At 45.6% G+C, this 17016-nt stretch overlaps 1 protein-coding gene across 3 annotated transcripts in view; it reads right to left on the bottom strand.

Moving 5' to 3' along the window:
* LOC121582183 (ran-binding protein 3-like) overlaps positions 1-2956 on the bottom strand; it is a 38735-nt gene extending 35779 nt beyond the window's left edge. For all 3 annotated transcript variants that reach the window (XR_006003328.2, XM_041897814.2, XM_041897815.2), the window contains exon 1: positions 2555-2956. Coding sequence is in view for 2 of the 3 variants with exons in the window: in XM_041897814.2 (XP_041753748.1) it covers positions 2555-2765 (211 nt within the window). In the remaining variant the exon portion in view is untranslated. The remainder of the gene's footprint in view (positions 1-2554) is intronic.
* Positions 2957-17016: the final 14060 nt, after the last annotated feature.

Raw genomic sequence — 17016 nt, 5'->3', positions numbered from 1 at the left:
TCTGATGGGAGATCTACATTTACATTTTAGTCATTTAGCAGACGCTCTTATCCAGAACGACTTACAGTTAGTGAATACATTTAATTTTTTTATACTGCTCCCCCCGTGGGAATCGAACCCACAACCCTGGCGTTGCAAACGCCATGCTCTATCAACTGAACCCACATCCCTGCCGGCCATTCCCTCCCCTACCCTGGACAACGCTGGGCCAATTGTGCGCCGCCCATGAGTCTCCCGGTCGCGGCCGGCTGCGACAGAGCCTGGATTCGAACCAGGATCTCTAGTGGCACAGTTAGCACTGCGATGCAGTGCCTTAGACCACTGCGCCACTCAGGAGCATCTAAAAGAGGGCGGGTGCCTATAACACTATAGGGGAGAGGGGGACTGGAGTTTGGTTATGGAGAAGGGGGGGGGACCCAACCTATGTCAGGGTTCACGCTCGAATTTGAGAAAGTGGCTAGGCATTGGGCATGACTGGTAGTTTGGTAGCTTGGTGTAGAATTAGCTAGCCTGATCTGGTTCTCGTTTTAATAAGTGGATTGGTTGGGGGTAAGTGGGGGGTAAGTGAAACCCCTCCTCCTGAGATGAGATCTGATCACGTCTTGCACATACAGTTCTTCTCTCCAATGAACTCACTTCATTCCTGAATCCTGACACATCTCACTGTGCTACACCATAGTGACACTGAGCTGAAGATGAATATCCTGCAGCCATAGAATGTCAACTCATCCCTATAGGTTAGACAAAGGTTACTGGCTTGGTTCAAGAGCTTCAACAAGACACAAGATTTACTAAGATCCAAGCTGTATTATAAATCAGTTCATTTACTGAACCATACATTCATCCTGCTGCATCTTTTTCCAGAAAATCAGCATGCCAATTGTTTCTCTTTACAACCAGAGAGGGAGAGGTACAGCTAGAGAGGGAGAGGTAACTGGGCGGCTCTAAAAAAGCTTCCATGCTCCATAGTTGTGTGGAAGCTCTCATCAGCGAGATCATCAATGCTGATTGATCAGCTACACTACATGACCAAAAGTATGTGGACACCTGCTCGTCGAACATCTCATTCCAAAATCATAGGCATTAATATGGAGTTGGTCCCCCCTTTGCTGCTATAACAGCCTCCACTCTTCTGGGAAGGCTTTTCACTAGATGTTGAAACATTTCTACGGGGACTTGCTTCCATTCAGCCACAAGAGCATTAGTGAGGTTGGGCACTGATGTTGGGCGATTACGCCTGGCTTGCAGTCTGCATTCCAATTAATCCCAAAGGTGTTCGATGGGGTTGAGGTCAGGGCTCGGTGCAGACCAGTCAAGTTCATCCACACCGATCTCGACAAACCATTTCTGTATGGACTTCACTTTGTGCACAGGGGCATTGTCATGCTGAAACAGGAACGGGCCTTCCCTAAACTGTTGCCACAAAGTTGGAATCACAGAATCGTCTAGAATGTCATTGTATGCTGTAGTGTTAAGATTTCCCTTCACTGGAAGTAAAGGGCCTAGCCCGAACCATGAAAAACAGTCCCAGACCATTATTCCTCCTCCACCAAACTTTACAGTTGGCACTATGCATTCAGGCAGGTAGTGTTCTCCTGGCATCTGCCAAACCCAGATTCGTCCATTGGACTGCCAGCGTGATTCATCACTCCAGAGAATGCGTTTCCACTGTACCAGAGTCCAATGGCGGTGAGCTTTACACCACTCCAGCCGACGCTTGGCATTGCGCATGGTGATCTTAGGCTTGTGTTCATCTGCTCAGCCATGGAAACCCATTTAGTGAAGCTCCCAACTAACAGTTCTTGTGCTGATGTTGCTTCCAGAGGCAGTTTGGAACTATTTATACGCGCTACGCGGTTCAACACTCGGTGGTCCCGTTCTGTGAGCTTCTGTGGCCTACCACTTCGCGGCTGAGCCATTGTTGCTCCTAGACGTTTCCACTTCACAATAACAGCACTTACAGTTGACCGGTGCAAATCTAGCAGGGCAGAAATTTGACGAACTGACTTGTTGTAAATGTGGCATCCTATGACGGTGCCACGTTGAAAGTCACTGAGCTCTTCAGTAAGGCCATTCTACTGCCAATGTTTGTCTATGGCGATTACACGGCTGTGTGCTTGATTTTATACACCTGTCAGCAACGGGAGTGGCTGAAATAGCCAAATCCACTAATTTGAAGGGGTGTCCACATACTTTTGTATATATAGTGTATCTACTGATCACCTCCCATGTTTTACAGGCCTGAGATAAGAACCTGACCAGAGCCCACAGAGACTGTGTCCATGCTTGTGTGCTCTATGAAGTTAAACAAGAACCCTTGAGATATTGCATAATGTATGCATCATGTATGCACTCACTTACCTGTAAGTCGCTCTGGATAAGAGCGTCTGCTAAATGACTAAAATGTAAATGTAAATGTAATAACAATAATGTGTAGCGTTATGGCAATACATTTATTTTTGTTTTAAGTATACAATTATATTTAGATTATTATCTAACAGTCAAGATCTGTTAAAGTCACTTTTGAAAAAGTGAGATGAACTGACAACTTTACCCTTTAACTCTTCAGCTATATCCTGCGCACATCCTCCATCCTGCGCCAGAGAGTTATTCCCCATCGGCGGTCTGAAGGTGACAGGTCCTCCCGCTCCACACACACTCTGCGCGGGCTCAACCGTACAGGGAACCTTTTCATGGAAGTCCGAGACAGGCATCATTGAATAATACCCTGAAATCTCTTCCTTCAGGGAAAGATTCCCTCTCATTCTTCGGATCTGAAGCTGTGATAAACTAGTAAAATAAACACAACCTCAAGAAAAGGAAAAAAAAAATCCAGATAAAAGTGGTGGTTTGCTCTCTTGGTGTCAAAAGCTTGATTCTCCGGATTTGTTGATTTTCTCACTCTCGAGTCTGCTGTCTGTCAGTTAGCATTCGCTGTGTATGAATGAACAGTCGTATCCCGTGTTTACTACGGAGCTTGCGCCACATTGTGGCTCCTGGCTGCTTGGGAAATGTGGGCGTGGTGAGTGACATTAGCCAGGGCACCGCCCTCAATCAGTTTATAGTGCTGTAGTACCCGTACTTCACTGAATGCACTCTAAATGGCATTAAAAAACAGAAATGCAATTCTTAGCTATCCTACAGATTAACCAGCTAAGATTAACGGAAAGCATCTAGTGAAAGGAATCCATATATCCTCCAGCTGGTGGTCCTCTGTAGCTCAGCTGGTAGAGCATGGCGCTTGTAATGCCAAGGTAGTGGGTTCGATCCCCGGGACCACCCATACACAAAAATTTATGCACGCATGACTGTAAATCGCTTTGGATAAAAGCGTCTGCTAAATGGCATATTACATTATATCTATAGGCGGTTACTCCAAAAGAGCACATGGAAAGTAATACTATAACAGGCTAACTAGAGCAGATATGCAAAGGATCTATAGTCAAAACCAATGGCAAAATAATTGTAATTAAATAAAGTCACATTATTAAGTAGGTATAAAGAAACATAAATTCTGCCATGATGGGTCCTACATGAAAGTAACCTGCCCAGATACAGAAAATAGCATGTATCTACCATTGCTCTAGAAGTAGGCCTAAACTACCCTTTGATCAAAGAAATGTAAATTTGTCATTGCGGAAATTCATTTACATTTTAGTAATTTAGCAGACGCTCTTATCCAGAGCGATTTACAGTTAGTGAGTGCATAGATTATTTTTAGATTTTTCATACTGGCCACCCGTGGGAATCGAACCCACCACCCTGGCGTTGCAAATGCCATGCTCTACCAACAGAGCTACATCCCTGGTTTTGTGCCATAACAAACATTGATGAACATGGGCATGATGCTCTGTGTTATTGCCTTATCACACCACTCATATGAAACTTTGCCCAAGATCACCTGAATCCAAGTAGGTCACACAGAATATATATTTTCAGTGACCAAATAGGTATAAAAAAAAGACTGTAGGGACTGAGTAGCCATGCCTACTGTAATTGAGTTATATGCAGCTCCCTAAACAGTTGAGCTACCTCTAAATGTTTTCATATAATGCCTTATTTTGGCTTGGGCAATATGCTTAGCTTGAACTTTGGGAAATGTCCAGAGTGAGCTTGCTTTCAATTGTTGTTGTATTCTTTCCCCAAATCATGAGGGAGAAACAGGATATGAATATGTGCTCTGTGTAGCCTTTGCTTTATGAGAGCAAAGAGTGCTGCTGGCAATTTCACCACATGCTGCAATTTTATTCCCACTCTTCCCAAGTTCCCATAGTACATTTACATTTGAGTCATTTAGCAGACGCTCTTAACCAGAGCGACTTACAGTTAGTGAGTGCATACATTTTTCATACTGGCCACCCTTGGGAATCGAACCCACAACCCTGGCGTTGCAAGCACCATGCTCTACCAACTGAGCTACAGGAGCCCACGAAAATTGTGTAGCTGTACTAGTTATTTATTATTGACACTACCGCATATATGGTGACACAGAGCGTTGATTAATATTAGTAGATGCATAACACTTATTAACACAATTTTCCCCATCATTTAATAAAGCATTCTCTCTTCCCCTTGATCCTAACTGGGTCTTGTCTGTTCAGTGTGTAGTTTACCCCGTGATAGGAATCGTAAATGTGGCCCAGTGCTTGACTTGGACTGAAATAGGTGCCGGAACTAATTTTGGGTGCTGGTACTGTTTAAATTTAGGTGCAGGAGCTCCACAATACTTTTGAGCTAATATTCTATAAGTGCTGCAGGAGCTCAAGCAGTAGAACATTTTAGGTGCTGGTACTCAGCTCCAGTGAGCTCCTGCCCATGTCAAGCACTGCCCAGTGTCTATAGCTATTAATAACCTGGAGTGGATGCCTGCTGGCTATAGGCTACTACTCTCTATTTCATTAAACAATATGAACTATGCATCTGCATGGGCACCTGTCCAACACGGAGACAACATACCTGAGTGTACTTTGTTTTTGAAAATATGACCTCTTTCAGAATAGTTTTATGAATTGCTAAATACATCAACAAAGTTTGTTTATTAGGCTTCTGTAACAAGGTGTCACAGGCCAGGCATGGATTACTGTGATATCATGAGATGTTTCAAAATGCCAAGCAGCATTACAACACACAGTCCCATGCTGGTGCCTGCCTGGTAGTCACGTGAGATCCCCCAGCTGGTGATTGTGATGCATGACAATACACTCTTAGAGAAAAAGGTGCTATCTAGAACCTAAAACGGTTATTCGGCTGTCCCCATAGGAGTATCCCTTTGAAGAACCCTTTTTGGTTCCAGGTAGAACCCTTTTGGGTTCCATGTAAAACCCGTTCCACAGATGGTTCTACATGGAACCCAAAATAGTTATTCTACCTGGAAACAAAAAGGGTTCTAACTGGAACCAAAAAGGGTTCTCCTATGGGGACAGCCAAAGAACCCTTTTGGAACATTTCTTTCTAAGCGTGTACAGGAGGGATAGTACAGAATCTGAGTGAAGGGTGCAGGACTGGAACAGACTGGTTTTCTAAGCATGCTCAGTTGGAGTGGGAGGAATTTTCCACTGTGTGTGACCAGGCAGCAGCCTTGGAGGGGGCCAAGGCTTTCTGCTCAGAGGGGCTGTCTGTGTGCATGAGTTATGTTGTGGTGTGCTATTGTGTGTGACTGCATTCATGTTGACTTCATGTGTGTAGTGGTAAAGCTACTGTGGCTGTGTGTATGTGTTTATGTGTGTATGTATGCACTCTTCTGTTCTTTCATGTTGTTGTCTTTTGCATGGTGTTTTTTATATAATTGGGGGATGTACAGATAAAGTCGGAAGTTTACATACACCTTAGCCAAATACAATTAAACTCAGTTTTTCACAATTCCTGACATTTAATCCTAGTAGAAATTCCCTGTCTGAGGTCAGTTAGGATCACCACTTTATTTTAAGAATGTGAAATGTCAGAATAATAGTAGAGAGAATGATTTATTTCAGCTTTTATTTCTTTCATCACATTTCCAGTGGGCCAGAAGTTTACATACACTCAATTAGTATTTGGTAGCATTGGCTTTCAATTGTTTAACTTGGGTCAAACGTTTCGGGTAGCCTTCCACAAGCTTCTCACAATAAGTTGGGTGAATTTTGGACCATTCCTCCTGACAGAGCTGGTGTAACTTAGTCAGGTTTGTAGGCTTCCTTGCTCGCACACGCTTTTTTCTGTTCTGCCCACAAATCTTCTATAGGGTTGAGGTCAGGGCTTTGTGATGGCCACTCCAATATCTTGACTTTGTTGTCCTTAAGCCATTTTGCCACAATTTTGGAAGTATGCTTGGGGTCATTGTCCATTTGGAAGACCCATTTGTGACCAAGCTTTAACTTCCTGACTGATGTCTTGAGATGTTGCTTCAATATATCCACATAATTTTCCTTCCTCATGATGCCATCTATTTTGTGAAGTGCACCAGTCCCTCCTGCAGCAAAGCACCCCCACAGCATGATGCTGCCACCCCCGTGCTTCACGGTTGGGATGGTGTTCTTCGGCTTGCAAGGACCCCCTTTTTCCTCCAAACAGTTCTATTTTTGTTTCATCAGACCAGAGGACATTTCTCCAAAAAGTACTATCTTTGTCGCTATGTGCAGTTGCAAACCGTAGTCTGGCTTTTTTATGGCGGTTTTGGAGCAGTTGCTTCTTCCTTGCTGAGCGGCCTTTCAGGTTATGTCGATATAGGACTTGTTTTACTGTGGATATAGATACTTTTGTACCTGTTTCCTCCAGCATCTTCACAAGGTCCTTTGCTGTTGTTCTGGGATTGATTTGCACTTTTCGCACCAAAGTACGTTCATCTCTAGGAGACAGAACGCGTCTCCTTCCTGAGTGGTATGACGGCTGCGTGGTCCCATGGTGTTTATACTTGCGTACTATTGTTTGTACAGATGAACGTGGTACCTTCAGGCGTTTGGAAATTGCTCCCAAGAATGAACCAGACTTGTGGAGGTCTACCATTTTTTTTCTGAGGTCTTGCCTGATTTCTTTTGATTTTCCCATGATGTCAAGCAAAGAGGCACTGAGTTTGATGGTAGGCCTTGAAATACATCCACAGGTACACCTCCAATTGACTAAAATGATGTCAATTAGCCTATCAGAAGCTTCTAAAGCCATGACATTATTGTCTGGAATTTTCCAAGCTGTTTAAAGGCACAGTCAAGTTAGTGTATGGAAACTTCTGACCCACTGGAATTGTGATACAGTGAATTATAAGTGAAATAATCTGTCTGTAAACAATTGTTGTAAAAATTACTTGTGTCATGCACAAAGTAGATGTCCTAACCGACTTGCCAAAACTATAGTTTGTTAACAAGTTAACACATTTGTGGAGTGGTTGAAAAAGTAGTTTTAATGACTCCAACCTAAGTGTATATAAACTTCCAACTTTAACTGCATGTCTGTGTGTTTGTCTATGTGTGGTCTGAATGTGTTTGCTCGAACTGTGAGCGTTTCACAATCATGGTTTGTTTTTAACACTCAGTGCCAGGCTCCACCTCCACTCTCCTCTTTAGGTCTATTACACATTACACAACCCTCTCTGCCCTTCATCTATCTCACCTGATAACAACCAGCAGGTCTCTCTCTATATACAGTGCATTCGGAAAGTATTCAGACCCCTTGACTTTTTCCACATTTTGTTACGTTACAGCCTTATTCTAAAATTGATTAAATACATGTTTTTCCTTAACAATAACCCCATAATGACAAAGCAAAAACATGTTTTTAGACATTTTTTCAGAAATACCTTGTTTACATAAGTATTCAGACCGTTTGCTATGAGACTCGAAATTGAGCTCAGGTGCGTTCTGTTTTCATTGATCATCCTTGAGATGTTTTTACAACTTCATTGGAGTCCACCTGTGGTAAATGCGCAGAATTGGCCCAGCGTCGTCCAGGGTAGGGGAGGGAATGGCCGGCAGGGATGTAGCTCAGTTGGTAGAGCATGCCGTTTGCAACGCCAGGGTTGTGGGTTCAATTCCCACAGGGGGCCAGTATGAAAAAAAATATATAATGTATGCACTCACTAACTGTAAGTCGCTCTGGATAAGAGCGTCTGCTAAATGACTAAATTGTAAATTGTAAATTGTAAATTCAATTGATTGGACATGATTTGGAAAGGCACACACTTGTCTATATAAGGTCCCACATTTGACAGTGCATATCAGAGCAAAAACCAAGCCATGAGGTCGAAGGAATTGTCCGTAGAGCTCCGAGACAGGATTGTGTTGAGGCACAGATCTGGGGAAGGGTACCAAAACATTTCTGCAGCTTTTAAGGTCCCCAAGAACACAGTGGCCTCCATCATTCTTAAATGGAAGAAGTTTGGAATCACCAAGACTCTTCTTAGAGCTGGCCGCCCGGCCAAACTGAACAATTGGGGGAGAAGGGCCTTGGTCAGGGAGGTGACCAAGAACCCGATGGTCACTCTGACAGAGCTCCAGAGTTCCTCTGTGGAGATGGGAGAACCATCCAGAAGGACAACCATCTCTGCAGCACTCCACCAATCATGCCTTTATGGTAGAGTGGCCAGACGGAAGCCACTCCTCAGTAAAAGGCACATGACAGCCTGCTAAAGCACTCTCAGACCATGAGAAACAAGATTCTCTGGTCTGATGAAACCAAGATTGAACTCTTTAGCCTGAATGCCAAGCATCACGTCTGGAGGAAACCTGGCACCATCCCTACGGTGAAGCATGGTGGTGGCAGCATCATGCTGTGGGGATGTTTTTCAGCGGCAGGGACTGGGAGACTAGTCAGAATCGAGGGAAAGATGAACGGAGCAAAGTACAGAGAAATCCTTGATGAAAACCTGCTCCAGAGCGCTCAGGACCTCAGACTGGGGCGAAGGTTCACCTACCAACAGGACAACGACCCTAAGCACACAGCCAAGACAACGCAGGAGTGGCTTCGGGACAAGTCTCTGAATGTCATTGAGTGGCCCAGCTATTGCCACTAAGCCAAGAGTGTGCAAAGCTATCATCAATGCAAAGGGTGGCTATTTGAAGAATCTCAAATATAAAATATATTTTGATTTGTTTAACCCTTTTATGGTTACTATATGATTCCATATGTGTTATTTCATAGTTTTGATGTCTTCACTATGATTCTACAATGTAAAACAATTGTAAAAATAAAGAAATACCCTTGAATGAGTAAGTGTGTCCAAACTTTGGACTGGTAGTGTATACCTGTGTTTTCTGTTTGTCTGTTTGTCTGTTGCCAGTTCGTCTTGTCTCATCAAGCCTACCAGCGTTTTACCCATACACCTTTTTTCTCTCTTCTCCCTGTTTTCTAGTTTTCCCGGTTTTGACCATTCTGCCTGCCCTGACCCTGAGCCTGCCTGCCGTTCTGTACCTTGTGACACTGCCCTGGATTACTGACCTCTGCCTGACCCTGACACTGAGACTGCCTGCCGTTCTGTACCTTTCAGACTGCTCTGGATTACTTACCTCTGCCTGCCCTTGACCTGTTGCTTGCCTGCCCCTGTTGTTGTAATACACTTTTGTTACTTCGAACTGTCTGCATCTGGGTCTTATCCTGAGGTCTGATACATTATATGAATTATGTTCATTTACCTGTATGCAATGAGGTAGAAATAAGTGAAAATTTGCAGAAAAGATGAGTTCCTCATAATTTAGTGCACCTGGGATTGGATGGGAGTGCTTATGACTATTTTTCCCATGGGATATTTTAAGACCATACTGATACTGCTGCTAGGAAAACATCTGGTTTACTACACTGCCATCTATTGGTGAAAGGTTCTCAGTTCTTTTTACTATGTTGTGTACCTTGTGCTACTTTTATATTGCTTATATATCCATTTATGTGGTTCAGTAACACAGTTATCCATTCCTTAGTGATTCACTGCTCCTATTATATTATTATTATATTCCAATGCTCTAACAATCATAGATTAATTGAATTCCTACAGTTGACTGCTTATGTACCATTGTAAAGAAAAGTGGAACACTTTGTCAAGGAACACAGAGGTTACCTTGACAACCCAGAGAGGCATTTAAAGCTCATAGTCAACCTTTCCATCGCCAAAACTGAACAGAAAGACTAAAATGAAGCCTGGAATAAGGAGTAGAGAAACTAAAGAGAGAGAGTAGTTTTGGCCAGAGAGAAGTAGGGAGCTTAAAGTAGTCTACAATTAATTGGGACGCTAATAACTAACTTGACTTGTTTCACATAGTCTCTCTAGCAGGACAATGAACTGAAATAAACTCAAATATCAACATCCTATGGAGTGACTCAAACTTCTAACTTTACCCAGTTTTGCATACCTTTTATGTAGTTGTGCAAGTCCCCCTTCTCACCACATGGTGACACCGATGTCTTGCTGCATAATCAAGGCCATACATGCTCACTATTCTTTTAGCAGGCACTCCCAACAACAGAAAACAGTTAAAGAACAGAAAAGTTAAGCCTTGGTACATCTAAAGACAATTGTTATTACACAGTCATAGGGATATAATTAACGGATCTGTTGTTTGTGCATTCCAAATCGCTCACACCCAAGAGAGTGCCAGAAGTCCTTAGAGCTATAATAGTCATTACTTCACTGTTGGTATTAAGGCGCAGATATCTACACAATGTCCTCTTAATTTGACTGCGTGAGACCCCAGTGAGAGGCCACACCCCTGGACCACAGGTGGGGCCAACAGATGACTTGTTACGTGCTGAGAATAAGGCCAGACTCATTCACATCACCGAAAGTAAACCAGGTCATAGACAACTGTCAGTCTATGGGATTCTGCATGTATCTTTCAATGGACTTCGTGTTCAAATTGGAGGTGGTTAACACAGCAAATCTTGGTTCAAATACTATTTAAAATATCTAAATTACTTTCACATACATTTCAAAGTAAGTATTCATATATATATATATATATATATATATATATATATATATATATTAAGACAAGAAGTTGAATATTGGAATGTATTTGGAAATACACTTGGAAAGTATTGGCATGTATTTGAAAATACTGAAATACACTGACTGAGATACACTCATTTAACCCAGGTATTTCAAAATAGTATTTTAAATAAGAATTTGAAAATATTTTCAAATAGTAGGCTATTTCAAGGAAATTATTTGAAAATACTTTGAAATACTTGCAATAGAAGTAGTTGATTCTGGCCACATTATTTGAAAATACTCAAATTCACAGAAAATAACCATTTAAGAAGGACCTGAACTTGCACAGGTGGTGGCAAAACTCCCTGCTTGACTGTCTTGACTTTTGACAGGTCAACAACAGGACATGTTATTGATGTGCTCGCTGCTCCGGAAGGGCTTGTACAGGCGAGCTCTATGCATGTGAGAGTGAATTACAGCACAGCACCGTCCCAGCTCTGGACCTTGGCCATTCATTCTGGGGGTGTGGGGGTGATGGTATTGAAACCTTTCTTCCCGCCTCCTGCGTATTAGCTCTGTGTGAGTAATTTCTGACTTCATTAGCCGGTGCCATTATGTAAGTCTGTCAGCAGTGGATGGGGAGATGTATTGAGCGTGGTGGAAAAAAAAACACACAGAGGACCCGACTTCAAGACATGACAAATGGCTAGAGGCCAATATGGATTTTTAGATAACAACCTGTTTATTACTACAAAGAAAATTGGTCAGCTGTGTGGTGTGCATGGCCTTGCAGTCACATATTGGGCCCTCACTTAAGATACCAGCAGGAGTTGGCTTTTTTTGGTTTGCAGAGGTATAGCTTTTAAGGCTGTTAGATCTTCTAACATGGACATTGAGCGTCACAAAGAGGATAAGCCGTAGTGACTGTCTTGCTCTCCTGGACAGTGCTGGTCTGCCCAGTCTGGATTCTTCTGCCAAGGCATCGACTGGCATACTAATGGAGGCACTGCCACTCTTCCGCTATTGGCAGCCCCACTTTGAATTTGAGCAACGCAAAGCCATTTAGACCTGGACTTGAGTTTGTCTGGACTGGAACTTTAAAGAATAAAGGATGAAAACAAGGTTCCCTTGCAAATTCACTAGTAATTGGTGGTGGTGGTGATATGGGGCTGGGCTATTAATATGCACAGAATGTGGGTTGGGCCCCCTGAAATTTGCCCCTCAAAAACTTTGCTAGTTTAGCCAAGTTTACAGGACTGGCTACAGGCATTGAATCTCATACTTTCACCATGCAGGGCTCAAAGTCATGAAACGTAAATTAGAATTAGAATCAGTGTCAGTTTAAGGCAGATTCCGACATCAGAATGATGTGTGAATTTTTGCATCCCTAAAAAACATAACTCCCCATTGGAGTATATTCCTATTCATTCATTAATCTGCCTGTTTTATTTGTATGTAGATATGTGGCCTGATTTCAGGGGTATTCTTCACTAATTATACTCCACGTCACTGGGGAATACATTTTCCATACAGTGAGGTCACCCACTACTGCACAAGTTACACTTTTTTCAACTAACTATAATTGACTTTCTTGTGTGTCAGTTACACTGTGGATTGACTTTGAACTATAATAATAACGGGTGTAGACTAACAGTGAAATGCTTACTTTGGGTTCTTTTCCAACAATGCAGAGTTAAAGATAACATTTGAAATAGTGGCACGAGGATTAAAAACACACTGAATAATTAATAGAAATAACAAGTAAAAATAACATGGCTATGTATAGGGATTAGAAAATAACATGGCTATATACAGTGAGTACCAGTACCGAGTCGATGTGCAGGGGTACAAGGTAATTGAGGTAGCTATGTACTGTACATAAAATATAGATAGGGATAAAGTGACTAGGCAATAAACAGGATAGATAATAAACAGTAGCAGCAGCGTATGTGCAAAAAAGGGTCAATGGAGGTAGTCCGGGTAGCCATTTGATGAGCTATTTAGCAGTTTTGTTTAGAAGTCTTATGGCTTGGGGTTAGAAGCTGTTCAGGGTCCTTTTGGTTCCAGACTTGGTTAATTGGTACCGCTTGCCGTGCGGTAGCAGAGAGAACAGTCTGTGGCTTGGGTGGCGGGAGTCTTTGACAAGTTTTGGGGTCTTCCTCTGACACTGCCTGGTATAGAGGTCCTGGAAGGCAGGGAGCTCGGCCCCAGTGATGTACTGGGCAGTACGCACTATCCTCTGTAGCACCTTGCGGTCGGATGCCAAGCAGTTGCCATACCAAGTGTTGATGCAGCCAGTCAAGATGCTCTCGATGGTGCAGCTGTAGAACTTTTTGAGGATCTGAGGGCCCATGCCAAATCTTTTCATTGTTGTGCCTTCTTCACGACTGTGTTGGTGTGTTTGGACCATGCTATATCCTTAGTGATGTGTACACCGAGGAACTTAAAGCTCTCTACCCGCTCCACTACAGCCCCTTCGATGTGAATGGGGGCGTACTCGGCCCTCCGTTTCCTGTAGTCCACGATCAGCTCCTTGGTCTTACTGATGTTAAGGGAGAGGTTGTTGTCCTGGCACTGTCACGACTTCGGCCGAGGCTGCCTCCCCTCCTTGTTCAGGCAGGCTTTGGCGTTCGTCGTCACCGGCTTACTAACCACTGCCGCCCCAATCAGCATCACATTTGTCTTGTCTTGTCAATTACACACACCTGGTTCTAATCCCCTCATTAGTCCGTGTATAAGTGTTCCCTCTGCCCCCTTGTCCTTGTGGGTGATTGTTATTTGTGAGAGTAGTGTAGCTCGGTGGAGCTACTCGTACATATTGTTGCCAGGGTAGATTTTCCCCTGTGCATATGTATTTTTAGATTCTACCTTTACTGTGTATTTGCCAGGGATGAGAGTTTCCCCTGTGCCTGTTTCGTTGTTTGCTATTTGAGCGCAGTTTTGTTTAGAAATACTTTGCTACGATGACACACTTAGCTAGCTACCTACCTCCTTCCTTTCTGTTAGCATGTGCACGTAGTAAGTACACAATAATGAATTCGGGATATGTGTATTTTCAGATTCCACAATGATTCTTTAGTTGTGGACACTACATCACCACACTCCCTCTCTTGATCTTGGTCCTCCTCATCTTTGTAAGTCACCTTGATTTTGCACCTGTGTGTTTTATCAGTTTCTTTATGAAAATATTTTGCGAACTCCATTACAGTAGCTAAAGCAAGGGGCTATAGCAGCACACAAGTAGCCTACAAATGCATGCTGGGCCGGGCATGCCCTGAGCTCATGAAGTGAGCGCTACTGGAGTGGTACTGGAGCAAAATTGAAGCAGGGTGTCACGAACGTCAGGGAGAGAAGTAGACCAATGCGCAGCGTGATGAATGAACATGTTACTTTATTATATTAAAGCACGAACAAAAACAATAAACGACTCGTGAAGTCCACGGTGACAATGACCGAACACGGAACAAAAACCCACAAACACAAAGGGAAAACATACAGTTTAAATATGGCTCCCAATCAGAGACAACCAGCCAACAGCTGACACTCGTTGCCTCTGATTGGGAGTCACTCAGGCAAAACATAGAAATAGACGAACTAGAACCCCCAACATAGAAATACACCACATAGAACAAACACACCCTGGCTCAACAACTAGAGTCCCATAGCCAGGGTGTGACAGTACCCCCCCCTAAAGGCGCGGACTGCGACCGCGCCTCAAAAAGAGCAAAACAGGGAGGGCTGGGTGGGCATACCTCCTCGGCGGCGGTTCTGGCTCCGGGCTTGCCCACCACCCTCCAACAAACCCCCCATAGCGCCCCTGGTCCGGTCTGGCCCCGCTGGCTGGAGCTGGACTGGACGTAGCAGGAGCGGTTAGCTTCAACTCCGTAGTGGAGCCGTTGACCGGTACCTGGTTAGGCACCGGTGACCCAGGCACGGGTTGTGCCGGACCGACGACGCGCACCCCTGGCTTGGTGCGTGAGGCAGGAAAGGACCGGACCTGGCTGACGATGCGCACCCCTGGCTTGGTGCGTGGAGCAGCAACGGGCCGGACCGGGCTGACGATACGCACCCCTGGCTTGGTGCGTGGAGCCGGAACGGGCCTCACCGGACTGACGACTCGCACCCCTGGCTTGGTGCGTGGAGCAGGAACGGGCTGGACCAGGCTGACGACTCGCATCCCTGGCTTGGTGCGAGTGGCAGGAACAGGCCGGGCCGGGCTGGCGACGCGCACCGTAGACTTGGTGCGTGGAGCAGGGACAGGCCGGGCTGGGCTGGCGACGCACCCCGTAGGCTTGGTGCGTGGAGCAGGGACAGGCCGGGCTGGGCTGGCGACGCACCCTGTAGGCTTGGTGCGTGGAGCAGGGACAGGCCGGGCTGGGCTGGCGACGCACACCGTAGGCTTGGTGCGTGGAGCAGGGACAGGCCGGACTGGGCTGGCGACGCACACCGTAGGCTTGGTGCGTGGAGCAGGGACAGGCCGAACCGGGCTGTGGAGACGGATAGGAGACCTGGAGTGAAGAGCGGCCACAACCCGTCCCGGCTGAATGCCTACCCTCACACACTCTGTGTGAGACATCCGCACAGGACGTACAGGGCTGTGTACCCGTACTGGCATAACAGCACGTGACACTGGAGCAGGATATCCGGGACCGCGGAGAGGCATTGGAGACCACGAGCGTTGAGCCGGCACACTCCGTCCTGGCTGCATACCCCCCTTCGCACGACACGTGCGGGGTGCTCGCACAGGGCGTACAGGACTATGCCGGACCACTCGTGGCACAGTACGCCGCTCCGCATACCGCGGAACCTGCCCCGTCCCATGCTGCCATGCCTGAGTACGGGAAGTTGGTTCCGCTCTCCATCCAGGCTCCGCCAACCTGCCTTCTGGCCCCCTAACCCGGTGGCCTCCTCTCCAAATCGCCCTGTGGCAGCCTCCTGCTGCCCAGCCGCCCATGCCGTGTGCCCCCCTAAAAATTTTTGGGGTTGCCTCTCGTCCGTCCGACGATGGCACTGCTGACGCCGCTGCTCCTCTCTCGCCAGGGCCTTAATCCTAGCCCAAGGTCCCTTGCCCCCGAGCATGTCCTCCCAGGACCACGATTTGCCCACCTGGGCCATCGCCAACCTCTCCATCTCCTTACCCGGCGCTTCCTCCCATGTCCAGTCTGCCTGCTCCTGGACACGCTGCTTGGTCCTTTTATGGTGGGTTCTTCTGTCACGATCGTCAGGGAGAGAAGTAGACCAATGCGCAGCGTGATGAATGAACATGTTACTTTATTATATTAAAGCACGAACAAAAACAATAAACGACTCGTGAAGTCCACGGTGACAATGACCGAACACGGAACAAGAACCCACAAACACAAAAGGAAAACAGACAGTATAAATATGGCTCCCAATCAGAGACAACCAGCCAACAGCTGACACTCGTTGCCTCTGATTGGGAGTCACTCAGGCCAACATAGAAATACACAACCTAGAACCCCCAACATAGAAATAGAACACATAGAATGAACACACCCTGGCTCAACATATAGAGTCCCAGAGCCAGGGTGTGACACAGGGGAGAAGGCCTTTGGGAAACTTTGGGCACGCTCCACTCCTCGCTCCACTCCAGCTCCGCCCCCTTCACATACTCTGACGGCCATGCAGTCGTGGGTGAACAGGGAGTACAGGAAGGGACTAATCACGCACCCCTGAGGGGCCCCCGTTTTGAGAATCAGCGTGTCGGATGTGTTGTTGCCTACCCTCACCACCTGGGGGCGGCCGTCAGGAAGTCCAGGATCCAGTAGCAGAGGGAGGTGTTTAGTCCCAGGGACCTTAGCTTAGTGATGAGCTTCGATGGCACTATGGTGTTGAACGCTGAGCTGTAGTCAATGAATAGCATTCTCATGTAGGCGTTCCTTTTGTCCAAGTGGGAAAGGGCAGTGTGGAGTGCAATAGAGATTGTGTCATCTGTGGATCTGTGGGGCGGTATGTGAATTGTGGTTCCAGGGTGTCTGGGATGATGGTGTTGATGTGAGCCTGACCAGCCTTTCAAAGCATTTCATGGCTACAGATGTGAGTGCTACGGGGCGATAGTAATTTAGACAGGTTACCTTGGCGTTTTTGGGCACAGGGACTATGGTGGT

The sequence above is a fragment of the Coregonus clupeaformis genome, chromosome 15 (genome assembly GCF_020615455.1).
Source record: "Coregonus clupeaformis isolate EN_2021a chromosome 15, ASM2061545v1, whole genome shotgun sequence".
NCBI lineage: Eukaryota > Metazoa > Chordata > Actinopteri > Salmoniformes > Salmonidae > Coregonus > Coregonus clupeaformis.
Note: the sequence above shows the minus strand (reverse complement) of the source record. Positions and strands in the feature narration are given on the sequence as shown.